Raw genomic sequence first — 25,204 nt, 5'->3', positions numbered from 1 at the left:
CTGTGAGAACACATTATCTGCTCCTACGTTCCCACATTGACAGTCATGGCGTCTAAGCCTGTAGAGGCTCAATCACTCCATAAAAGCGCACAAGCAAGGTTTTTCAGCCATTTGGCACCACTCTTTGCAATGTACTGCCTAGTCTTGTTATCAGGTTTGAGCAATTGGATCTATGCAATGCGGCCATAAACGGGTCACTGTATCAAGAGTAATTAATGGTCGTGCAGGCTCCACCAGGGTGGTGTGATATCTCGGGTAACAAAGGGGCCTTAATATGAGGCTGTTGCTTATCAAGAATGTGGTGGCCTTATCATATCACATGGAAAAATTTTGTTTGTGCATATATATAATATATATATTATATGTATGTAATAGATATATATATATATAATATATTTATGTATGTATATATATATTATGTACTTATGTTTGTATATTTATATTTACCCTGAACCAAATCATGAATGCGGTGGCGTTGCCACAGCAACCATCGTTCAAGGCAGAGGTTTATGCTGTATGCTGGTTAACATGCTGCGTTATGAGTCAGCCTATGAAGACAGGCTTTCGAGTTGATGTGAAGTGGCTTGAAGCTGTTTCTTATATTTTAACTTTTTTGAAATAGCCATTTTTCGAAGTAACTCAGAAGCGGTTCTCACAACTTCCTGTGGGAATACAAAAGGTTTTGGGAAACACTGAGTGAGGAAATGTTGGCTCGCTCCGTATTTGGAGGGAATTTGACCACAAAACAAGAGAACAGTAGTAGTTCTGTCAGACGGCTGCACGTGCCGAGTGAGAGGCAAGGAAAGGTGGGCCCTTCTGGTCCCGCAAATAGAAGCTGTTGTTTCCGCGCTTATCATCACCGCCTGTTTACCTTGTCGTGTGACGGCCGGCGGGCACCGGTACCTGCTATCTCCCTCTGCATTCTTGCTTGTCGTGTTCTCGCTTCCGCTACTCCTGCTGCGTGCCAGTTTTTGCCGGCATTTTCTTTAACCAAGTATGCATCTCAAGCTCCCTGTACCTCAAGAAAGGCGTACCAAAGACTGCGCCAGTGCATATTGGCAGTATTGTGAACGAGGTAATGTGCAATTGCTGCTTGCAACCTGTCACTTAGCTTGTCACAGTTCTTAAGCAGCTGTAGTTTGGATGAGGCGCACAAGAAGTGGTTGTTGGCAATTAAGGGCATCTGTAGCGAGGCCTGACTATAGTAAATGAAAAAAAAAAAAAAAAAGAAGTGCTGAGGAATGGTTGCAGATGTTAAGAGCTTACAAAGCTCTTGAATTCACAGCACAACAGACAAGGGGAAGACGAGACACACATTGTCCATGTTTGTTGCGTTGTTTCAAGAATATGGAAAGCCATCCTTCCCGAGCATCAGCGTTGACGAGCATGCAAAACATACTTAGCAGTTAACAAAATGGTCTTGCATGCACACCATAAGCTTGCATAAGCCATGTGATATTTTGAGAATTGGGAGTGTTGTTTGCGCTTGCTTTTTCTTGGGAGAGATGTCACAGGACTGTTCAGCTGCTTGCACACTGAACCTAAGTGTTCGGCTAAAGCTACCCTGCCCACAGTTGCAGGCACAGATGTGTGGGGGTTATCATTGAGAGTGGCTGGGATCTCTTGCAAATTGTTTGGTGCATCCACTGAAACTACAAAATGGCATGTGTTCATTTTGTTGAGGTGGAAGGAGGGTTATTGCTTTGTTGGACCATTTGCTTAGCAGTCATGTGGGGATCCAGGTGTCACATGGGGAGGGGGAGGGCTGCAACCTTGACACCAGCTGAGTATGTTAGAGTTGTATGTAACTGAATTGTAACTGAACCCAATTTCCGCATTTCCAGCGCTCTCACTATGATTCTTGAACTTTCAGGGGCGGTGAGTGTGAGCAATTTGGCTGAGCGCTTTAATGTCACAGCAAAGAGTTTTGTGGCAGTATATGTGAGCTTGGGCACATTGAGGCTGCTGTGTATGTTTTGCGCTGTGTGTGCACAGCCAATAGGTTTGGGAAGAACGTTTTGCAAGAAAAGAGCGAGCAATGTTTTTGTCATTGCATTTCCAGTCATGGCGAAATTTCCTCGCCACGGTGAATTTTTCTTTCATCTGTAGACTTTGATAACAGGCCGTGAGACTTGTGTTGGAAACGTTGCTGTTGGGCCTTGTTACTTACGACTTATGACTCAGAAGTGCTGTGGCCCGGTCCCCCATACTTGGAGGGTAGCAGAGGCCCCCCATGCATGCGCAGCAGGGACTTGAAAGTGGGTTGGTCACTGCTGAGGGATGTAGGGGAACCACCTTCTCACCCCTCGGCTGGAATTGGAGGCTGTGTGTCCCCCACTGCTGCTGCTGATGGGTCCAGCCAATCCGCACCCCTTCCCTGCCCTCGCTGTCTTGAGGGCCTCTAGTTTCAATGGGGCTTGGTGGTGAGGGCATAACGATGGCCGTGGAACCAGCTTTCCCCGTCGTGGTTGCCACTGCTGCCCCTGTTCAGCCCGTGTAGCTGTGGTGTGGCATTATTTTCTCGCTGGGGTCACCAGTGTGCTTTGCCGTGTATGGTGAGCGACGGAGAAAAGTGATTTTTCGGGTAATGCGTGGATCGACTGGTAGTCAACCAAGCACCCAGCCCAAGCATAGTGAGAGAATCACCGAGTGGTTAGGGCAGACTATTAAATAACAAGAAGAAGAAGAAGAAGAAAGAACTGAGCTGGCAGCTGATGCCCCAAGCTTGGGGCCTTTCTAGAGCTCTGTCCTGTCGCAGTGGTTGCTGACGGGTGTTCTCTTTTTCTCTCCTTCTCTTCCTTGCTGTGCTTGTGCGAGCAGCGGCAGCGAGGGCGTCCCCGTGCTGGGAGGGTGTCCCAATGTACCAGTGCCTGAAGTTTGTCGACAGGCTCATTCGCAAGGACCACAAGCCCGGCCTGGGATCGGCCAATGCCGCAGGTACGAGAGGGGCACAGGCAGGGCTCCCGCTCCTCCTCCTCCTCCTTTCGGCTCTTTGCTTGTTAACTGTTGCGAGCGCGCAGGCAGCATTTGAAGGGGGCAGTGCCATCGACCCGAATGTAGCCGGAAGCATGGAGAAAAGAATGACGACACTCGCTCAAAGCGCGGCCAGCTGAGGAAAGCCCGACCTGCATCTCAGGTCAAGGACAACTTCTTGTTGATAAACCATAGGAAGGGGACAGTTCTCCCAAAAGTGGAGCGTGGAGTTTTCTGCCGCTCTGTGGTTATCAAACAGCTACACCTGAATGGATACACCGTTTGAAGATCTGACCCCAGCCGTAAGATAGAGGCTTGCTTTAATTCTCAAAATCAATCAATCAATCAATCAATCAATCAATCAATCAATCAATCAATCAATCAATCAAATTTATTTTTAGTGCCCAGGAGTGATGGTGACGTCTTAATGCTGGTGCACTAACGAAAATAAGAATAATATACAATGACATGACACATACAACGTGGATCAGTAAAAAACGCTACACTAATACAAGTACACAGAAAGGTAATAATGATATGACACACAATGGGCAGAATTGTTAGACTCAAATAATATACTGGGCAAGTGTACACGCAAACAAATAAAAGATTGTGAAGTAGGGATTACAGCTTTTACAAACAAGCAGTTGAAGCATATGCAGCAGTGTGTAAGGGAACGGGCAAAGAAAGGTACATGGCGTAACGAGAATATGTGGACGGAGTTAGGACATATCCTGATAGCTACAAACAGCACTGCTCAGCCCTACGGGAAGCTGTCTCATGGAATCATTGAACACGTCCAATTTCTCACCAAGTAAGTTGCACAGGCTTTGCAGTCGGTGGACAGGGGAGTGACGACTACCAGTTGCGCCAGTATGGAATGAATGCAGTTCTGGGGAACTCGGAGCATAAGCTGGGACAGAAGTTCCAGGCAGTAAATGACTCCGTGTAGTAGTCTGTGGAGAAAGAGAGTATCGGCTCGATCACGCCGGCAGCTCAAGGAAAGAGGCTTAGGTAGCTGATGTAGAATAAAGGTAGAAGCAGAACTGCGTCCTAGCCGGTGTTTATATATTGATAGGAGTTCTTTCTGCACCCTTTCAAGATGCTGATGGTTGAACTTACAGGTTCCATTCCAAACAACAGATGAGTATTTTAATTGGGGCAGGCAAATTGATTAATACAGCTTTAAAAAAGGAACAGGAGAAGTGAAATCTCTGCTAAACCTGCGCACCGCACCCAGAAAGTGCAGTGCCCGACCAACCATCTGTCTGATGTGGGGAGGGAAACTGAACCTCTGGAACTTTTGAAAGATGGGTTTAATTAAGAGTGTAAGAAAATTGGACGGGGTGTGTTTTTCGGCTTAGGTGATAATTTTGGCCTTTGATGGGCTCAGAATTAGGCCCTGCTCAGCACACCAGCGTCTGAAAGATAAGATGTGATGTTGAAGAATTGCGAGGCAGTCCTCAGGGCAATTAACTATATTGTAAACCTTTATATCGTCAGCATAAAAGAGGAAAAATGAGCTCTTAATTACGGCTGATATGTTATTAATACAAAGAACAGAAGAGGGCCCAACATGGACGCCTGAGGTACGCCGCTGGTAGGACTGTATTTGATAGATGGTTAACCATTTACACTAACATAACAGTGTTTATTAAGGAGATAGCTGCCTAAGAAGGCAGCTAAAGGGGCGTCAACACCACGGAGCAACAGCTTTTTGAGCAACACTGGGTGATTCACAAGGTCGAGAAAGCCTTACTTATGACCATGCAGTCATAAGTTTACTGCATCAATCCGGACACTGTCTGTGACTGCTCTGGGAGCATGCGTCACAAAGCAAGCAAGATTAGTGGTCGTTGACCACCCAGTTATGAAGCCATGCTGATTGGGTAACAGCGCATTTTTCACGCACAAAGACAATACTGTATCTAACGCGGATTTAAAAGGTTTGGATGCAGCACAAAGGATTGAAATCGGCCGGTAGTTGGTTGAGTCCGTTTTGCCACCTGTCTTGAAGATAGGATATATCCTGGATGCTCTCCATCAAGCAGGAAAAGTGTTGGTGATTAAAAAGTTATTGAAAATAGGTGTTAAAATAGGAACTAGGATATCTTTAATAAAAGTTTTTTAAGTACGGCTGCCGAAATACCATCATCAGGGTCAGAAGACAAACAAGGCTTCATATGCTTCCCCACGCATGCTGTAACTTGGATTTCTCGCCATCTTTGGGGGGCCTGAAAGTGCTGCCAAAGTGGCGCGCAAAGGAATTGGCTTTGTCAGGTAGGTAACTCATTTCCAGAAGAGTCAACCAGGTGAATTCGGTTTTCTGAGGTATTTCAATGAGAGTGGATGTACTACTACCAGATTATAGCAGGCTCACGTGTCGCACTTATCTCCACCGACTCAAGGTAGGCACTATAGTCTCTTTTGTAGAGATTTTTGTAGGCAGAACAGTGTAAACGAAACTCCTGTTTCCATGTATTGAGCCGAGTGACGCGTGCCTTTTTATGTGCACGATCTTTCATTTTGAGGGCGGTTTATTGTTCATGGGAGAACCAATATGGGAGTTCCGAAGGAGAATTCGTGTTCCTCAGGATGTACTGGTCCATACCCCGCTTTACAATTTTTGTTCAGCAGCTGGCCTGCACGTTAATTTCAGAGTGGGCCAATCTGCCGAGGAAAGATATTCGTATACGCCTTAACGTTCATCTTAAGCACACAAAATCACACAAACACAGAAGACAAGAACAAGCGCTTTACTTGGAAGAAGGGCTTGCGTACGGGCTAGTTGGTGTTCCATAAACGTCCATAACGTTTTGTGCGCTTAAGATGAACGTCGTGGAATACCAACTAGCCCGTACGCAAGTCTTTCTTCATATAAGCCTACATACCGGATTTTTGCATGTATAACCATCACCAAAAATTAGAAAATTTCAGATGTGAAGTAGAGGTGCGGATTATATGCGAGGTATTTCCTTTGGTATAGCTTCACCGCAATGTACGTTGGGCAGTGATGCCCCTACAGTAGTAATAGTGACTGAGCCACTGTTTTCCCATCGGCAATGCTTATTTTGGAGACACAGCTCAAAAATATACCAACCTGAAAAAATGTATGCGGCAAGTTATCTAGTTACACAGTCAGCTAGGTAAGTTCTTTTGTATGAACAAATGTGTAATGTTGCTTGAGTAGTAGATTTGGTCCATCCTCGTGTGTATAAAATATGCGGGCAATACGTGGGGATATATTTTTTTTATTCGTCGGCGGAAAGTGGGCATGCGCCGCGGTTATATGCAGGGGAGGGTTATACGCGCAAAAATACGGTAATCACCCCGTCTAAAGCAGTGAGGGCTAGGAGTAGAGCCTGCGGACGGAGCTATACAACGCTGTACGCATAAAGGTGTGGGAATGAGAAGTGTAGGATGAAACTTATCAGTATGAATGACAAATGTGAAAATGTAAAACTTGCATATTTGGTATGTCAGTGAAGCACTAGTCTAAAATATTCCCACAAGAGTTCCTTGTACTTAAGGTTAAGCTGCTGTAAAGAAGTAAAAGCTAGGAAATCAAGAATTATGCTGCACTTTTGCTCCGTGCAATAATTATAATGAGGAAACGTTGCGTTGTCCCAATGAATGCCCAGTGTGTTGAGGTTATTATAACAAGAAAGTTGTGATTGCTTTTGAGGGTTGAAGCGTGTATGTAATCAAGCACTGGAGGAGTAGCTTCAGGCGGCACATAAAACGCTCCAACAAGGAGCTTTTTGCCTTTGTGGAGGCGCACGTCAAGCCACACCGATTCCGCTGTTTCAAGCTCCTCCCGCCAAACGCAATGCAGCGACCTGTCAACAGCCATCAGAACGCCCCCATCTCTTTGCTTCAAAGCAGCAGAATTCCTATCAGCATGGAATATTAGGTAAGTTGGAGGGAAGTACTGAGCAGAGGAAATGTCGAAAGCCAAGTTTCGGAGATATATGAACAGGTATGAACAGGACGGAGCATTCGCAAAAAACTCCGAAGCTTTCATTCGCACACTGCGAGCATTTTGATATATTATCTCGAGCCTAGTGTTCTTTTTTGTCATCTTGCTTAGTTGGGTTTGGAGAAACAATCATGTCTGGATGGAGCTTGCCTCAAAACGTTTAAAGGAGCCATGAAGACAAAATGCAAGTTGGGTTTATTAGAAAGACTGCTTAGTCCCGATAACAATGATAGCAATATCATCGCAATCTTTGAACAAATGACGGAGATATTAAAGAAAACATTTGAAGCAGTCGCGACCCCCTAGCCAATGTCCCGCAACTTTTCTACGACGTCACGGAACCTTGTTTGTGCGATTGGCGGCCGCCTAACTGACCTGTCACGACGACACATGACTGTAGGTCTGTAATGGGGCCTCTAGTTCCATTTGACCGCATCACTTGAATGCTAACGTGCAGTTAACGCACTGAAAATTATGTTTTATTGTTGGCCCGTATGACGTCATTCTCGCTCATAAGACGTCACTGTGGCGCAAAATTTGAAAGTTTTTATACTTCTTGTTTTTTTTTTCATTAAAAAAAACATCTTTTATGGCTGTAATGGAGCTGAGTGAGATACTGAATCCTAGTGCTTTCAAATTAAACGAAGTTGTATTTTCTCTTCATGGCTCCTTTAAAGAGGCAGTCCGCAGGCCACATGCAGGGGTCTGTCGGGTGTTGAAAGCCCTGGTCGTCAACACCGACACAGAAGGAAGCAGATGAGTTGTAACTAGTTCTGAGCTGTCGACAGAATAACGGCGTGACACTTGCAGAAGACAGGTGCGCTTGGAGGTGCTGCGCCGTCGTGCTGGGATGCAGTTTTGACACAAACATAGCCTTAGGAGCAAGCTTCGTGGTGGGTTAACCACAACTAAACACGTCATGGCAGACGCACCAAGAAAGGCTGGGCTCTTGCTGTTCGTAAGCCCGTCGTTGGGAGGTGTTGGGTCTCTTGAAGAGGTGGGTTACGAAGAGGCCAGCGGAGGCGTTGTAGCTGTCGGAGCGGGGCTGTCGCAACACTTGTGGGGGCCGGGTTCCCGAGCTGAGCACAGCTAGCCACAGCTGACTTTGAATCCTTTGTGGTGGGTAAGGTAAGGGAATGCCGTACAGAAGCAGCGCACGATGACAGCTGTTGGGATAGAGCGCGCGCATTTTCTCTTCGCAGCCGGCCGCTGCATTCCCTAAGCTGGGCAACCAAGTCAGTAAGGAACGAGATCCGCTGCAGTGCGCTGAGGAGGAGCTCGCGCAGAGTGGTCTCTCCGTCCCAGGAACAGTCGGAGGAGAGGCAGCGGGAGTGGCGCGGGGCGCCGAGGCAGAAATGCCGGGGCTCACCAACCAGTCGTCCGGTGCGTCGCTAGTCCTGGCGTCGCCATCAACAGTCGCACATCGATTGCATACGAACGGGCTGAGCGCCAGACCGTAGAAGCTGTAGTTCTTCGTCCGGCAGTACCACACGCTTGCCATGAACACGTCCTTGCAACACAGCGTAGATATTTCTGTTTCTCATAGGAAGACGCAGAGCAAAGCAAACAGACGTCAGTACTGGGCCATGCGGGTAATGAAAACTTTTTCTTAATGCGGCCGTCGCAGAGCTACTTTTTGTTGAAGTTTATTTTTAAAGACGATAGTCGTTCTTGGGCTACTTAAACCCAGAAATTTTGGTCTGTCTGTATGTCTGTCTATGACTCGATTCAGCCACCCGGCCAAAGTGAAACGAAGTCTGCAGAATAGTCTTGTATACTCACAGCCAAATCTCAACGTCCAAGTCCAGTGTATATGTTCATACTTGTCAACAATGTTGAACAAGAACAAGTCACTACGCAAATATAAGACAGAAAATTACCGTATTTACCCAATTCCAACGCGTCCCCGATTCCAACGCGCACCCGATTTATGTGACCGAAAGAAATAAAAAAGACTTTTGGTTTGTACCCGAATCAACGCGCATGCGATTTTAAGGCCTATTTCTGCCGAAAAAAGCTGTGCGTTACAATTTTGTAAGTATGGTATACGGAAGGGATATTTACAGTGTTCCTTTATAAAAAAAATTCATAGATGTTTAATTTTTGCGAAATAAAATACTACATTTACTGCAAAAAAAAAAAAAAATTCACACCGTCGCCTGCTGTCGCCCGCGCCACTAAAGCTTCTCGCGGCGTTTTAAGAAATCAAGCGGCAACAGTTACGAAAGGTTCCACTATATAGGTTCCACGTTCTGCTTGGAGCGCACGTGGACTAGGGCAACACGGTTCTATAAACGTTGAAGTAGGGCACCTCGAATCACGCGCGTCTCCGCCGTACGGCAGCGATGGCATCGAGACACCTGGTTTGGAGCAGCGCAACGCGGTAAATTTAACTCAACTTGAGCAATGCCTTAGCGTTTTTACCTTGGGATGAGCACGATGCAAGAGGAGCAACATAAGAGGTGAGTGGGAAGACGAACGGAGGCATTTACTTGGCAAATGTCGGCAAAGACTATCGTCTTTTGTCGACATTTGCAACGAAAGGAGCAGATACGCAGCCAATTTTTTATAATGTGTATCTTCACTTTAAATTTGGCTGCATATTTTGAGGTTGTTCTTTCTGGTGTAGTAGAGCTGAAAGCTGATGAAAGATCTCATTGTGGCTTTCTGTTTTTTAGGAATGTGAGGTTCTCCAAGATTTCGCAAAGTTTTTTTTGAAACTATCTGAAGGGTCACCGAGTAAGCTTCAACACTGCTGGTGCTGGAAGGGACAAGGGTTGTCTATGCAAGAAAAAGAAAATGTGCGCATTGAATGACTGTGCTCGATTTTTAACTGGCATGAAAGTTTAATATTTCGTTCTGCCTTGTTGCAGCTTTTCTTTAACTGCGCTGCCGTGAAATACCAAGCCTGCAGTGATGATTGTGGGGTTTATGTACCAAACCTCATCTTGGGATTTTGGGGGGCGTTGTGCTGGATTGCTCTGGAAAAATTTTACCACCTGGAGATCTTTTAATGTGCGGGGAAATCTCGACACACAGGTGCTTCCACTTTTTACCTCCATCAGAAAAGCAGCCACCATGTCCGGAATCGAACCCGCATCCTTGGGCAGAGCGGCACAAAGATAATTCTGCTGTGACTACATGAAGGGGGCACTTAAAACCTACAACAGGGGCTGCAATGCAGCAGCCTGTAAGAGCAAAAGCTGTCAAAGCAGCTGTTTTTGAGGAAATCTGTATTAGTTAGCACTTTCATTTTATTCATATAATGGTTCCATTGAACTGGGCAGAGTAAAAGCTTGCATGCAGTTATTTGCTTGCAGTCCTGTACAGAAGTGTTTGGAAGCATGTCAGCCGGGAAGTGTTTCAGAAGCTGGGGCTCGCCTGCTATTTTATGGCATGCTGGGAAATGAATCAGTTCAGTTTTTTTGTTACTGCCGATAGCGTCTTCTTTACAGTGAAAGTGGAAATGCTTGGTTGCGTTCACTGTGGGTTTGTCTTAGTCAGGATCTTTTTGTTGTAGTGAGAGTTAGCTGTGTGAGGAGTGCAGTCTCCTTTTGTGGAAGCAGGAGGAACCACTGAAGTCTGTTGAACCCGCCGCAGTTGCTCAGTGGCTAAGGCGTTGTTGTGCTGCTGAGCACGAGGACGCGGGTTCGATTCCCGGCCACAGCAGCCGCTTTTCTGATGGAGGCGAAAAACAAAAACGCCCGTGTGTACGAGATTTTTGCGCTCGTGAAAGATTCCCAGGTGGTCAAAATTAATCCAGAGCCCTCCACTATAGTGTGCGTCATCGCCTGCATTGCATTGGCACATTGAACCCTACAATCAATCAATCAATCAATCAATCAATCAAAGTCTGTTAGGCATATTAAATGTGACATTGATGGGAGCACACCTTGCTGAAGAATCTCGTGTAAGAAAATGAAGCTAGCAGTCCTGATGTGGCTACCCCCTGCTTGATTTTGGTGGCGGCAGTTCTGTCTACACGCCACTGTGTGTGCGTGTGGGGGGAGGCCAACCTTGCTGTTGTTCCTGTCATTGCAGGGGGTGTAGGAGCGGGGGGCGGTGCGGGGGCAAGCCCGGTGTACCACGAGCGGCAGGTGAAGGAGCTGTGCGCGCTGCACGCGCTCAACAACCTCTTCCAGGACGGCCAGGCCTTCACCAAGGGCTCGCTCGACGACATCTGCCACAGGTTGTGCGTGACGCCCCCGCCTCCTCCTTCCTTCCTTCCTGTACCCTGTCCTCGGGCAGTAGCTTTGCGGCCTTTCGAGGCAGCGACTAGCGTCACTAAATAAACGCTTCTAGAGTATCGACTTTCTTTTCTCTCACTGGTATGTGCCGCCAGGATTTGCATTGGTCGGTCGACACCACGTGATATTTGTTTGCATATGGGCACAGCCATTTTGTTTCTGGGTGCCTCTCCTCTCTGCTGCGCGGACGCTAGAGTGGCCGGTTGCACTCTGCCCGTCACAACCGGTGGCGGTTTCGTTGGGAGAGACAGCAACACTGCAAGCCAGAAACAAAATGGCCCCCAGCTGCTTCCGGGTGCATGAAGTGGCGGTACTCTTAAGCGTAGCTTATTCGGTGACGCTAGCAGCGACTAGTTGAGGCATGGCCATCACTATTACCCGTAAAGTTAGGCTTGGTGTCAGGCAAGCAGTCGTGGACCACACCACTCTAGAGTGCTTTGGCCTGCGCCCCCACTCGCAGCCTTGCTGTTTCTGTACAGGCTAAAGTCACACTCAAGGTGCTTTTCCAGAACTTGGGCAAAGTCCCCTGCTCCGACCACATGCAGAGTTACTTGATGTAGGAGTTGCGAAACTCCTCGTAGGCCCGATGCATCCAAAAGTGGCCCTACGATTGGTCCACTGTTTTGGATTTTTCCGTACAGTGGCGCCATCTCTCGCTGACAAAATAAACTATACAACGTGGTTCGCCGCTTTGCGACCTGGGCGAGAAATGGTATTTGGGCGCTTGCATAAATTCGTTGGGCCAATGAGGCCCACGGTGTTCAACCATGCAAGTGTTTTATATGCGTTCGAACCAAGAGTAGTAAAAAAAATGTGACCGTGCGGTCAGCAAGATGCATTGTCGCTTGCACATTGTCGTCTGCTGCGCATCATCTGCAGTCTTCCGGCGGCAAAAGAAGGGTTCAAAATTTTCTTTGACAACTTTAAGCAAGCTTGAAAGGCTTATTTAAAGCCACTTGATCAGCTAGTAGATTAGATTTGGCTACAGTGTGATGTATGCCGGGCAACAACTACAAATTTAGTACTTCAGGTCGGACCTATGTTGTGCCCGAGTGCTCGCACTAGTGGCAATTGGTTGAGGCAGTTGTGCAGACGCGAATCAATCGCGACATAAAAACCAGAGTTCACCAAGCAATGTATAACTTATGAAAGTACAAAAATAAAGAATTATGCAGCTTGAAAATAAAGTTTAACGTTAAATTGTTAGTTGAATAATTGCTGTGTTTTTTGGATAGTGCGTGTGGTGGCCGCGGTGGCGCTACTGTACGCACGACTATCCAAAGCAGGGGAGGTCCAGGTGTGGCCTGTTTTCTGAGGTGGAGTTTCGCCACTGCCTACATCGAAGTGCTCTGGACCACGTGTTCTCCCTACGGCCATGATGGCTTTGTGATGCTTGGGCGCCGTTATATAGTGCCCTGAGTGGCACACAGTGTTATTGCAGAGCTGTCGTTGAACTGGGGCTGCATTCCCATTGGCTGGGCTGGCCCGAATACGTTGCTCAATTTTTCTGGCCAGCTGTTTGTGTAACCTGGCAGCACTTAGATTTCAAATTTCAGCATTGGCAGACGTGCACTGAGAGAGAGAGGGGAGGGAGGCATCCATGTTAAGACATTTAGGACTTGTTGATGAACCTTTGACGGCTAAGGGAATCAACTACCGAAGGACCTTCCAAGCCTGGCTACCCGCTACACTGACTGCTGGAATGCTGGCATTAATTCTGCAGTCGCTATCACAGTTGAATCCCCTGACGATGAATGTTACCCCAGTGAACAATTTTTTATGCGGTGCCTCCAGTTCTGTGGAATTTTCACGAACAAAATCGAAACAGAAGCATATTTTACTGGCTGTAGAGAATTTAGGGCCAAATTCGCAACCACTGTGTCCCATGGCTTGCTGCTGCCACCATTGTGACTTTGCCAGGTACCAGTGGTTGGCAGATACAGGTACGTGTGGTCTGTACCAGTCTCAGTCAGGCAAAGCAACGTGTCACCGCCAGCGAAAAAGCGGAGGTTTCTTCCGCTGGAGCGCAAAGTGCAAAGCATTGCCAAACCTGAAGGGGGAAAAAAGAAAGCAACAGTTGGTGGATGTAACGAACCTCTATGCAACGAATTCCTGGATTTAATGAAGTTTTTCAATTCCCCATTTCCACACCCCATTGAAGCCAGTGTGTTTGTGACCTGCATGTAACGAAGGTGTTGCAACGGCTAACCTTAATGTAACAAATTTGTTACGCCGAAGTCATTGTTTTTTGCTCTTTTGCTGAAAAATTGGCTAGAGAAGTGCACTAATTTAGCAAATCTCGCCTGCACCACACACTATTGCACGTTTCCATCTGTGAGTGCGGTGCGGGATAGGTGCTAGGCCTGCCCTGTCGGCGTGTAGTCGCGTGTCTCCACTGCTATCTGGGGTGTCGGTGATGAGTTCTGCTGCCAGAAAAGCAAAAGCTTTATCTTTTCAAGACAAGCTCGCAATTTTAAAAGCTGTGTCCGCCGGCGAGAAAGGAGAGTGAGGCTGCCCAGTACAGTATCCCAGCTAGCATCCTCTCAAGGATTTCGAGTGTGGTGAAGAGTATCAAGTTCGCAAAGAGGCGCCCTTTCAGCATAAGTTTGGTTCTTGAAACGTGCTAAAGCAGTGGAAAGTGTCAAAAGGCAGAAGTGGTTCTTAAATTGCGTTTGTGAATACGGGGGTAACTGACCTTGCTTCACGGATGTGTAGTGAGTAAGATCATGGGAAAGTAGCAGGCACAAGTCCTGGAGTTTCTCACTGAAATACATCCTTGCAGGGTTAGTTCACCGTCACTGATGTCTATCATTTTCATTTCGTTTCTGTTCACTCACACGCGCCTTTTTAAATTGAAACCTGCATGTAACGAAAAATTGCAAATTTTTTGTGAACTTGGTTATACATCCAGGTTTAACTCTATATCCAAAATGGATCTGCTGAGTACTTGGGATATAGCAGCATAGCACAGCACAAGAATGCTGCGTCACAGCATATGTGGTTAACTTGCTTTCCTCCTGCAGGGTTACTCAGAAGGGAAAAGGTTTGGGCGTGTTGGTTCATCATCAGACGCAAAACAAGCGCTAAATAAAGACACAGGACTAGCGCTTGTCCCGTCCACTCCTCGTCCCGTGTCTTTATTTAGCGCTTGTTTTGCGTCTACAGGGTTACACTTGCTCTCTCTATTTCCTTATCTCCATCTACTATGTGCTCACTCTTTGCTAACCACAGACTGAGCTCCCCAAACTTGCTGTTCTCGAGGTGGAGGGTGATGCGTCATAGCCCGGGGCTTTTCCTTTCTTTTTTTCCCTCCCCTTTCCCCATCCCCCGTCTGTGGTGGTGTGCAGCCTGTCCCCCGACCACCTGGTGAACCCACACAAGAGCGTGCTGGGCCTGGGCAACTACGACGTCAACGTCATCATGTCGGCCCTGCAGCTGCGCGGCTACGAAGCCATCTGGTTCGACAAGCGCAAGTGCGTACCCTCTCTGGACCCCTTGTTGGGAGGGGGGGAGAGCACGTTGCGCCTCGATGGAGGTCACCCCAGCCTGTGGCCTGTGGCGGCCGTTTGTCAAGCTCTTTTCACAGCCTGCTGGGTCGGTAGCCTTGCCCCGAAAACTCCCTCTTATCGCACCTCACACCTATTTTTGGTTGCAAAATGATCTCGACACCACCACGGCGCTTGCTTCCTCCGGCTCTGAATCAATGCGTTCCTAAAGGTAGTGGCTGTCCTTTTTTACTTGTGCAGTGGAACCTCGATGATACGACTATCAAAGGGTCCGCGGGGATGTTGTATGATCGGGGTACACAGGTAAATGCCGGCCTAGTGGATGGTCTCACATGACAGGTGGGCTAATGGCTTATTTAAACTGCTATATTTGGTGCGTTCTCGCGTAATTTGCGAATCCCTGGCTTTTGAAAATTCCAAGTTTCTAAAAAAAAAAAAAAAGCAACGCTTATTTTGTGCCCCCCTTCCCTTGACGGCGTCTGCGCTGGCTGAACAGCCCTGCTTGCGAGCAGGCCGACGCAGACAAGCAAAGTGAGAGGGGAAAAGGCGAATGTGAAACTGCCAAGACCAAGCTGAATGAACGGTAGTTTGAGGTGGCAATGGAAAAAAGGCGAGAAGAAAGGGAACGAAGTGACAACACAGCTTTTAAGGACACTGATAAGCAGAAAGTAGAAAGAGTACATCGGGAAAGAAAAAACTTTGACGGGGCAGGCACGGAAAGCGGGTGTTCGTCATCGCCGTGGTGCTGCCTCCTATGTGTTTTCACGTGTGTCGGCTCGCTGGGAGTTTCATATTTGCAGCTCGCTGGCCACCTGGACTTTGACTTTTCGCAGTTGGCGCATTAGTGTTCAGCGGCCGTGTGGGGCCGTCAAAGGTTAACTCCCACCCGCCAGTACCCACCTGCAGACCTTTGCACGCCAAGTAGCGTCAAAGGGGGGTTAAGAATATTGAAAGATTGATTGATTGATTGATTGATTGATTGATTGATTGGAGGGTTTACCGCGCCGATGCGATGCAGGCGATGAGGCGCACCATAGTGGAGGGCTTCGGAAAATGTTTTGACCACCTGGGGATCTCTAACGTGCGCCGAAATCTCGTACACACGGGCGTTTTTGCTTTTCACCGCCACCTGAAAAGCGGCTGCCGTGGCTGGGAATCGAACCCGCGACCTCGTGCTCAGCAGCGCAACGCCTTAGCCACTGAGCCACTGCGGTGAGTAATAAAGAAAGATCGTTACGAGACAGCGAAGCGGTGTTAAAGATGGGGAAAAACGCTGGTTTATCCCTGCCAGGGTCTGTCGTATGAAGTGGACCTCATGCGCCCGAGCGTTGTATAATCGAGGTTTTTGAATGCATTGTTTCTATGGGGAGTTTGCCGGGACTGCAGTGATCTGGTGATTCGTTGTAAAAAGTGGGTCGTCATAAGACCGTAAGGCTGATAAAGTACACGCTGTAAGCTGCAAGCAATCTTTTTGTTGCCCCTCTGCAAAAAATGTAACTCATGAAGCACTGTGGGCAAGAATGGAAATGGTGTGCACGCTTTTCCTGTACCGGGCAAGAACCACGTAATACTGGGGCGTCGTACAATCTGGGTGTGGGTAGATACCGCCTTGATAGACGGTCTTGCATAACAGGCAGGCTAGATCTTATCACCAAGCATCAGTAGTGCTCACTTTTGGGGCGTCAAGCACAGTGTAGAAAAATTAAATGAACTTTGGGCATTGTTCTCAGATTGCAGCTGACCAAGAAAACAAATGCAGGCAGGTGGTGGGGGTTTAAGTCTGCGAGGTCGGCTGATAAAAAGAAGATGAGCGGCAGGAAATGTGAAACGAATGACACTGTAAGACAAAGGAAGGAAAGGCAGGGAAAAAATGAGAGATGGGATGACACAGTGTGATTGGAATGTCGGAAGTCACTGATAGCAGAGATCATTGGGGGAAAATGGGCAGATTTAAGCAGTGGAGAAAGTATCGTTTGCCAGAGAGAAACACTGAACGAGAGTGTGGAGAAAAGCAGCTTCGAGGGTGGTAAAGCAATGAGCAGCGGTGAAATTGTGTGAAAGATGGGAAGATGTCAGTTTGTTTCTCACCCATCGTGGGTATTTCTAGTTTTGCATGCACTATCATGTGCAGTGGCATCAGTATCTCGCTGGTACCAGATTTCTGAGCTTGTCTCTTACAGTGCATCGCCTCAGAGCCGAGGCTTCCTTTCATGTGCTCTTGAGCCTTGCTCATAGAGCAAGCGTTGAGGTTCCAGGCACCTTTTGTTCCTTGGTCACAGCCAACTTGATCCACTGTCATGACCATTTTCACATTCAGCGCTTTTTGCACCCACGTATTCAGCTTGTCCCACACGTACTTTACCCACAGAAACAGTGCACTGAACATCTAGTTCCCCTCTCCTGTGGTTGCAGGGATCCGTCGTGCATTGACCTGGCCAAGATCGTGGGCTTCATCCTGAACGTGCCGAGCGAGATGAAGTTTGGCTTCCTCCAGTTCCCGCTGAGCCGCAAGCACTGGATTGCCGTGCGCGACATCGGCGGCACCTTCTACAACCTCGACTCCAAGCTCGAGGCGCCCGTCGCCATCGGCAAGGTGCGCCGCCCTCTGTCTTCTCTGTGCGCGCAAAAGCGGCTGTTCTTTGTGCGGCGGTCACCTCTTGCTTGAACCCAAGTTCAGCTGACGGGTTCCACCGGCGCGGCCGATGATTGCAGTCACACAAGGTGACAGCGGTTGCCACGGTAGGTAAGGTGCAGAAGCCGACCATTTTTTCGGACTCCAAAAATTCGAACTTTCCTGAGAAACCGCCAGTTGTCCCGTAGGAATAATGGCTTATGGATTTTTCGAACTACTTTTCGTTCCCCTCCTGGCCCGAATAATCGGTCGGCTACTGTATCTAGGTTTTATTTGGCAGAAGCACTAGCAAACGAGTTCTTTAAACTGCAGCAACAGGGAACAAATGTTGCAGCTCAGTTGAGATGACTCTGTCCAAAAGCAGCTGTTGGTGTTACTGTGCTCGAGTACCGTGTACCGGATTTCAGAACCCAAACCACAATTTTATGGTGGTGGTGCTCCCTTGGTGTTTAGGGATAACAATTAGTGACCCCTTGTGGAGCATGTTGCAGTGAAATGCCAAACTCCTGTTAAAAGCAGCGAGCAGTCCTACTAAGTTGTAGTAGGCGCAGCAAAATGGAAGTGCAGAATGGTTGCAAAATGCAAGTGTTGCACGCTGGCGTTGCTTGGTCAGGACATTTCTGGAGGGGCACGTGGGAGAATGCAGCCAGGTGTATTCAGCTTGTAGTAATGCTTCTGGCAGAACTGTCTTTTTGTGTGTGTGTTTGTTTGCTCCCGGATTGGCTACTGAGTGTAGAAGAAGGCTCAGCATGTGGAGACAAGCATGGTGGCATGTGGTTGCATCAACCATGAGAGCATTCGTCCGAGCATTGACATGGATTGCTTCAATCTCCTCACTGAGCACCAGTAATAATAACAACAGCAACAGCAGCGGCAATAACAACAACAACAATAACAATAACAGCAGCAACAACAACAGCCGCCAGGTGGAGTATCCCCTCTGCTTTTCCTACTTCCTGCCGGGGAACTGGACGTCCACCCATTCCGGCCAGAAATACAGGCAGGTGACCATGGCAGTGGGTACAGGGTAATGAAGAACAGTGCGTTGAAGAGGGCCCAGGCCAAAGTGTGCCAGAGGCTGTTGGAATGTTGTGCTGCCTTACAAATTTCTGGGGCCACGAATATTCCGTTTATAGTTGAATACCATATTTTCGTGCTTACAACTTGCACCAAAAATGCGAAAATTACAGGGGTGAAGTGGAGGTACAGATTATGTGCGAGGTATTCCCTTCGGCGTAGCTTCACGACAATGTACGTTGTGCCACGAGGACCCTACAGCGGCAGCAGGAACCAAGCTACTCTTATCCGACTGATAGTGCTAATTTCTCGCACACAGCTCAACAATATAACAACCTGAGCGAAAATATTGGGCTAGTCAGCTAGAGTTTTCCACAGAGGAAAAGGGCCGTTAAAGAGTGTGTATGCAAACACTAAAAACACCATGAAAACACCACTCCATACTATAGTGGTGATAGGCATGACTTGAATTTTGTTTGGAATGAGGCAGTGACTTTCGCCTCCACACTGTAGTGTTCTGTTCAGATGCCTAAATTATTTTAATGTAGAGTGTTTCTAACTTTTACCTCTTAGCTGTATAATAATAATATTTCTGCATTCATACTAGATTGGTGGGGGGCGTTTCCTCTTGATATTTCATTGTGTAGACGATGCAAAGCACATGTCAACTGTCCATACACTGAATGGATGGCTGAACATGTGGCTGAAGGTCTCCGACTTAACACCGACAGGCCACGTCCATAGGCCTGATGTTGGGCTGTCTTGTAAGTGAATCGTCAAGGCATGGAAAGTTATTCCAGGTGACATGGTTCACAAGAGCTTTATTAAGAAACTCTGCATTACAAGCAGCATGGACGGACCTCAAGATGATATTGTGTAGGACAGTAACAACTGTGGCCCAAGCAACAGCTCCCGAGAGCAGTGAAAATGAGTGGTTGTGGCGTAGGCCATGCAGAAAATGTATTCAATATGCAAATGTAGGTAAGCTTTTTGTGCGTCAACAAATGTGCCATGTTGCTGGAGTAGTGGCTTTGGTCCAGCCTTTCCTGTATAAAAGGTGCCGGCCACGGAGCAAGAATGAGATTGGAGGTGACACGAGGCTTCCCAGTGCGGCCAGATAATGTCACAAGCGCTCGTCATAGGTTAAGCTAGCGGCATTTTCCGCGGGTGAAGAAACTGCGCGGCCGCCGCGATCGGCATTTCACTGCGCGGCCACGAAATGAATTGCGGCCGCTATCATTTCCTCCATCAGGTGCCGATACCCTCTCCTTTGCCGTCGCAAACATGAAGCTTTGCAGTCCACCTTGGTTTGCATTGTGACATTATCTGGCCGCTCGCCCGCTCTTGCTGCAATGGGTCGTTTCGCCTCTTATACATGCTTGCTCCGTGGTGCAGGCAATACGCGAGGATATATATATTTTATTTGTGGACTGAAAGTGTGGGTGCAGGGTATATGCAGGGGCAGGTTATATGCATGAAAATATGGTACTGTACATGCCTAGCTTCAAGGCAGGTGCATGCACACATCACAACTCGTCCATATCGTAATCATCATGACCAGGAGTGTGGGTGCAGTGGTAGATGGGAGGGGAGTGGTGGGCCAGGATTGTCCCTTTGGGTGGCAAAATCGTGGTTCCTCTGTTCCCGAAGGATGTGTCATCCAGAGGGTTTATGAATGCCCCCCCCCCCCCCCCCCCCCTTACTCTGGTTTAGAGGGACAGTGCTGTGTTACATTGGCGGGCGTGTGGAAGCCTGTGAGCCCATTGTTTGTTCTTTAGATAGACGAGCATGTAGCTGTGCTCAAGTGCCCCCTCCCCGCATGCGCCCCGTGCAGTCCCAGGAGCTGCTGCAGTATCTGCGGGAGCAGGTCAAGTGCAAGGACCGGGAGATCTTCATCGTGGTCACCCAGGAGGTCGGCAGGGTCAAGGGCTGCTACCTCGAGGCCAGGTCAACGCCCCCGCGGCAGGCCTCGCAGCAGTCGGTGGCGGCCACGACGCGCGAGCACCCATCGCGCACGGGGTTGCGGTAGACAGACTGTTCCCGTTGAGCGTTTGCCCCTTCAAAAGTGACTCTGCACAGCTCCGTCCCTTGGGCTGACCACGGGTGTGAAAGCCACGGTGTCGGTGCGTGGACACCCAACCCACCTGCCGGCGGCCGGTGTCTGGCCGTGCGTCGCCCGCTAGCGCAATGCGTGCCATTATCGGTGGTGGTGAAGCGACGACCACGGGAGTGGATTCCTCCAAGTCGGTCGGTCGTTGCCAGAGCGAGCTTCTCTTCTCCCGGCATTCTTCCCGCCGCTGAGTGCCAGTGAGCCCGTGCTTTTTATACCTGTAAATTTGCGAGCGGCCCGAGTCCGCTGCTTTTGTGCCTGCCCAGTGAAGCCGTCTGCTTTTTGCCTTGCTAACGTTTTTCTCCTGGTCGTGTGACAGCCGCTTGGAAGGTTGCAGTGTCGCCTGGTGGAGTGTGCTGCGTCATGCAGCCGTTCGCAAACTGCACACGTTGAAAGAACAAAGTTTGAGCAGTGCCTCCCGCACGTTAGCCTGCAGCAACGAATCGCTGTGTCGTAGCTTCTCTGGTAGAAAGAGCGAGCCGTCTTATGTCCTTACCCGTGTATAGTTTAAAGGAAACAGCAGCATTGACGTTGTTGAACATTTCGGGATTGAGTTGACCTTTGAAAATGTTGCGTGTCAGAGGTTTTATACGATTGTTGTATTCATGTGGAGACATAGTTGGACAGTTTATTTCGCCATGAGCTCTGGCGCGGCTGAGTAATTAGCGTGCGTGCGAGGGAAAATAAGTATTGGCCCCATGCTGGTGAAACTGCCATTTTTTGTAATAGTTTAGGCGTGACCATAGTCGATGTTCAGGGTTTTGGTAGCGCTGGCCACTGCACAACATGGCTAACTGGCATTCGTTAGGAAGACCTCTCTTCTGCAGGGACATTAGTCACTTTGTAGTCCTCTTTGATAGTCATCCTGTAAATTAATAAATACTATAAGCACTATGTCACGACTTCAGAACAAAAGCCTTTCATTTTGTACATAGCTCTATTCTTGTGAGGCTAGCGAAACGCACAGTCCTTGTTTTTTTTTGTCATGCCCCAGAAAGGATGTTGGGTTGGCTAAACCGTGCGTAGCTGGCAGTGTTTTACGGCTTTTTTTAACCTAATCGCTTCTTTCAGGTTGTAATGCCGCGACCTTGCTTGGAAATTGGTGATCGAAATTTTGCAGAGATTGTGTAGTTTGCTTCAAACGAAGCACATAGCTTCTGGTTACGAGGCTAAAGTCAACGTAAACAATTTTTTTTTTTTCCGCAAAGGCTGATAAGCCAGGCAGCCCACAAGGACATCCTGCTTATAGAAGTCCACTACATAAGAACAAAATACTTCCAACTTGCCACTTAATTGGTGACAGCCGCCACAATTACATATCCAGAAGTTCTCGAGTTGAATCACTTGAAACGTGTAAGCGGGTATGTGTTCTTATTTATAGCCGAACATTTCTACGGCAGAAACCAGAAGGGTGGCCGATGTGAATGCGTTTTAGTCCGGTTATTTAACATATTGCCAGGCCTCTCTGCATTGTGGCAGGGCATCGACGAGGTTGGAAGGCGTCGTACGATGCTGGCAGCAATCATTCCGACTTTGGGTACCTCGTTTGCTTTGTGTTCACAACTGCGGGGCTGACGTTTTCAAATACTCTTGCTCGTGCAATATGGCTTGTTGTCGCCTTTACTTCCTCGTTTTGTTTTCTGTGCTGCCAGGCAATGCAGTCGTGGGCTGCGCTGCCTCACACAGTGTTGAATCTCTCGCTGGGCAGACCCGTGTTATGGAGGCATCATTTCAGGGTGTTTTTTTTTTTTTTTTTCGGCGTTTGTGTGTGGTTCAGGTTGTAAATGTGATCAGTGGCTTGTGGCAAGTTCTGCTTCTTGTGTTAAATAAATATAGATATGTTAAATATTTTCTTTCTCTCGAAATGAGTATGTGAGGTTGCGTCTTGTTTTACGGAAACCGGTTACTCCTATTAGTTTAGGAGGGACGTTGCCTTGGGTGTCTGATGGCAAACCGTTGTGACGTTGTTGTCGGCAACTGGCGGCAGGAGAACCAACCTCCAGAAACGTGGTTTCGTAGCCACCGTGAGCGATAATGTTACCCTGTTTTTTCCCCCTTTGTGTGTGTTTGTTAGCATGCACTTTTGGTTTGTATGTTTTGTGGAGTAACACACTTATTTATTTGTCAGAGAGGGCTGTGACTGTTTATTGCCGCACGTGCGATGAATTACAACATAATCTTGAGCGCTTGTGTCAAGCCTCGCAGCGTTTTCGAAGTTCACCAGAAAAACTGGATCCTGTGTACTGTGTTGTTTGTTCTGTGCTGCGAAACATTGTAAATTAAAAGCGTTTGCCTTTCTTGTCTACAGTGAGCAAAAATACCAGGAGGGGGCATTGCATGTGTTCTACTAGAGTGAGGGCATCAGTTTTGGGTTCCATTTTTGTGCGCAGTTGTGGGGCGTAACATCCCACTTTACAACAATACCATTGCATGGAATGGTTACCAGTTTAGTTTTAGTACAATTTGCTGCTCAGAAAAAAAATAGGCATGCATTTCAAAAACCATGGGCCTCACTTAAATTGCATATACTCTGTAGGACAATTGACCAGTATAAGTGCAACATTTGTAATGTAACACTTGTTTTTTTCATTATTCAAATAATGCACCCAGCTGAAATTACAGTATCGGTGTGGAACTTTGGACATCCTATTTCAATTTTTGTGTTTTTCCAGTTGTAGATTTTTCTGCTGTCCACTTCCTCAGAAAAAAAAACTGGGCAACCATTTCAGAACCGGATTTTGGAAGTAAAATCGCATGAAAAAGCAAATTAAACAATGCTGGCATTGGACATTGAAGATTGGGAGTTCCACAACCATTCCATATTACTGCGGTTGTCGCCGAATTGGCTGGATTGTTATTTCCCAGGACATGTGGGCAGTTACAGGTTCAATAACTGTAATGTAAAGAGCACGTGGATATTGGTCTTTCTTTTGCATGCTAGTTTACTGACCAGTCGCAGTGCAGTCAGTTGTGTCCACGTTGCCATCAGCTTCTGATCGTCGGTGCCATGCTGACTTAAGATGCCGTGTGAGGACTATCGTGGCTTTCGGCGCCAGTTAGGGTGGCCACTTTGCGTCGCAGCTTCAGATGTACATACATACATATACCCAGGACACATGTACAGGCAGATCCTATTTGTCGGAGACATCGGAAAGTATTTTGCCTAATTAAAGTTCTCTTTCCGCGGCCTGCTTTCAGTGCTTTCGATAGTTCAGCCTAGGAGTGAATCTCCTTCCTAGTGCAGTGGCTTCTGCATTTGCGACTCCAGCGAAGCGCTTTGCAGTGTGCAATGTGGCTGAAGCGACACTGCTCCCCAGGCACTGTCTTGTTGCAATGGTGTGTGGGCTTGCGTCTTTGCAACGGTGGAAGCTAGTTGCGGGGAATTTTTTCTTGCTCTTACAGGGGTGGGGGGGGGGGGAGATTTGGGACTGTCTTTTCTCTAAACTGGCTGTTTACAGTCGTTTGTAATTGAATGCCAGCTGCGCTGCCATTTGTGAAAATCTTGCCATAGCAAAAAAAAAAAGGTTCCTTGTTCTGCGTTCACACTGCGTTCAATCCTAGCAGCATCTAAAAAAAAGGTTCCTTGTTCTGCGTTCACACTGCGTTCAATCCTAGCAGCATCTTCTCACACTTTTTCCTTTGCTACCAAGTAGGAACTTTTTGCTCCTTCTAGTTTCATTTTCTTGTGTATCTGGTGCCCGTAAGCGCTTGAAATCAGAGCCTGTATAGAAGAGGTTGCTTGTTTGCTGAGTAAACTTTTGTTTGCATTTTGAACGTTTTCCCATATTGTTCAAATTGCTGTGGGATGTGTGACACCAAGTGGAAAAGCTGGAAATTTGCAACCAACAGAGCATGGTGCTCAGTACAGCCCTGGCAATTGCTGTGAGAGACCGAGGTAAGACTGTGGCTTGGATCAGGACACGGCAGCCTACAAGAGTGAACCAGTGCCATCTCTTGGAGTTGCAGCATCCCGACCTAACATAACTTGTCTGGCTTGTCTGCGATTCCAGCCAGTTTTCCCATTCAGTGCTGTGCTGTGGCAAAATGTAGAAGTGCTATCGGTTGAACACCTCGAGGAAAGATCGCACAGGGATGGCCCAAACAGCACACCTGAACAGCAGCACCCTGGTCGACTGTTACAGCGCCCGCTTGCCACACTCGCCACGTTTTCCAAACATCTAAAAAAAGAATACTAACTGCTGCCTTTACTGTTTTTGTCTTAATTCTTCATTTTCTTAATTTTTATTCTCCAACTAACTTTTTCTAAGCATTTTAGAGTAATACCCCTGTCACACGGCAGATCTAATGACATTTGGAGCAAATGTCATTCGCTCTAAATGTCATTAATTCGGTGCTACACGAGAGTACTGAATGACATTTGAGGCGAATGACATTTAGCGGCTAACTGAGGTCCCGGACCTCAGTTAGCGGCCAAATGAGTAGCCTTGACAGTAGTGGCGCTTCACTAGACAAAAAAATTCAGTAGTAAACCAAAGAATACTGTTCTAAAAACTGCCAGCAAACTCGTATTAATTCAGTAGTAAACCAAAGAATACTGTTCTAAAAACTGCCAGCAAACTCATATTTTCCTCTTCATGTTGTTGTTGAAACACAAAAAAGTACTAACGAAAAAGAAAATCTGGTCCCAAGTGCGCACGCTACCCTAATACGGATTTTTTGCGGACTTAACTCGGTTTGTGATGTCTACTGATGTTTTTTATTTAAAAAATAATCTTATTT

The 25,204-nt window shown here is 47.5% G+C and overlaps 1 protein-coding gene across 3 annotated transcripts; it reads left to right on the top strand.

The window, feature by feature from the left end:
- The first annotated feature begins 2,792 nt into the window (after positions 1 to 2,792).
- Positions 2,793 to 24,238, top strand: LOC144137833 (josephin-1-like). 3 transcript variants are annotated; one of them, XR_013315740.1, is made up of 6 exons: positions 2,793 to 2,937; positions 10,994 to 11,144; positions 14,547 to 14,672; positions 17,118 to 17,298; positions 20,189 to 23,988; positions 24,043 to 24,238. XR_013315740.1 is itself a non-coding variant. In XM_077669846.1 (5 exons), the coding sequence occupies exons 1-5, from the start codon at positions 2,859 to 2,861 to the stop codon at positions 20,381 to 20,383; spliced, it is 729 nt and encodes a 242-aa protein (XP_077525972.1). In that variant the 5' UTR covers positions 2,793 to 2,858; the 3' UTR covers positions 20,384 to 24,238. The 3 variants fall into 3 exon arrangements, 2 of the variants coding, with proteins under 2 accessions (XP_077525972.1, XP_077525971.1); XM_077669846.1 differs by having other exon boundaries at positions 10,994 to 11,141; positions 20,189 to 24,238; XM_077669845.1 differs by having other exon boundaries at positions 20,189 to 24,238.
- The last annotated feature ends 966 nt before the right edge of the window (positions 24,239 to 25,204 follow it).

Source organism: Haemaphysalis longicornis, unplaced genomic scaffold, assembly GCF_048455015.1.
Source record: "Haemaphysalis longicornis isolate Haplotype H1 unplaced genomic scaffold, Haemaphysalis longicornis Haplotype H1 scaffold_5, whole genome shotgun sequence".
NCBI lineage: Eukaryota > Metazoa > Arthropoda > Arachnida > Ixodida > Ixodidae > Haemaphysalis > Haemaphysalis longicornis.
The sequence above is the reverse complement of the archived record's forward strand: the minus strand, read 5'-3'. Positions and strand labels throughout refer to the sequence as shown.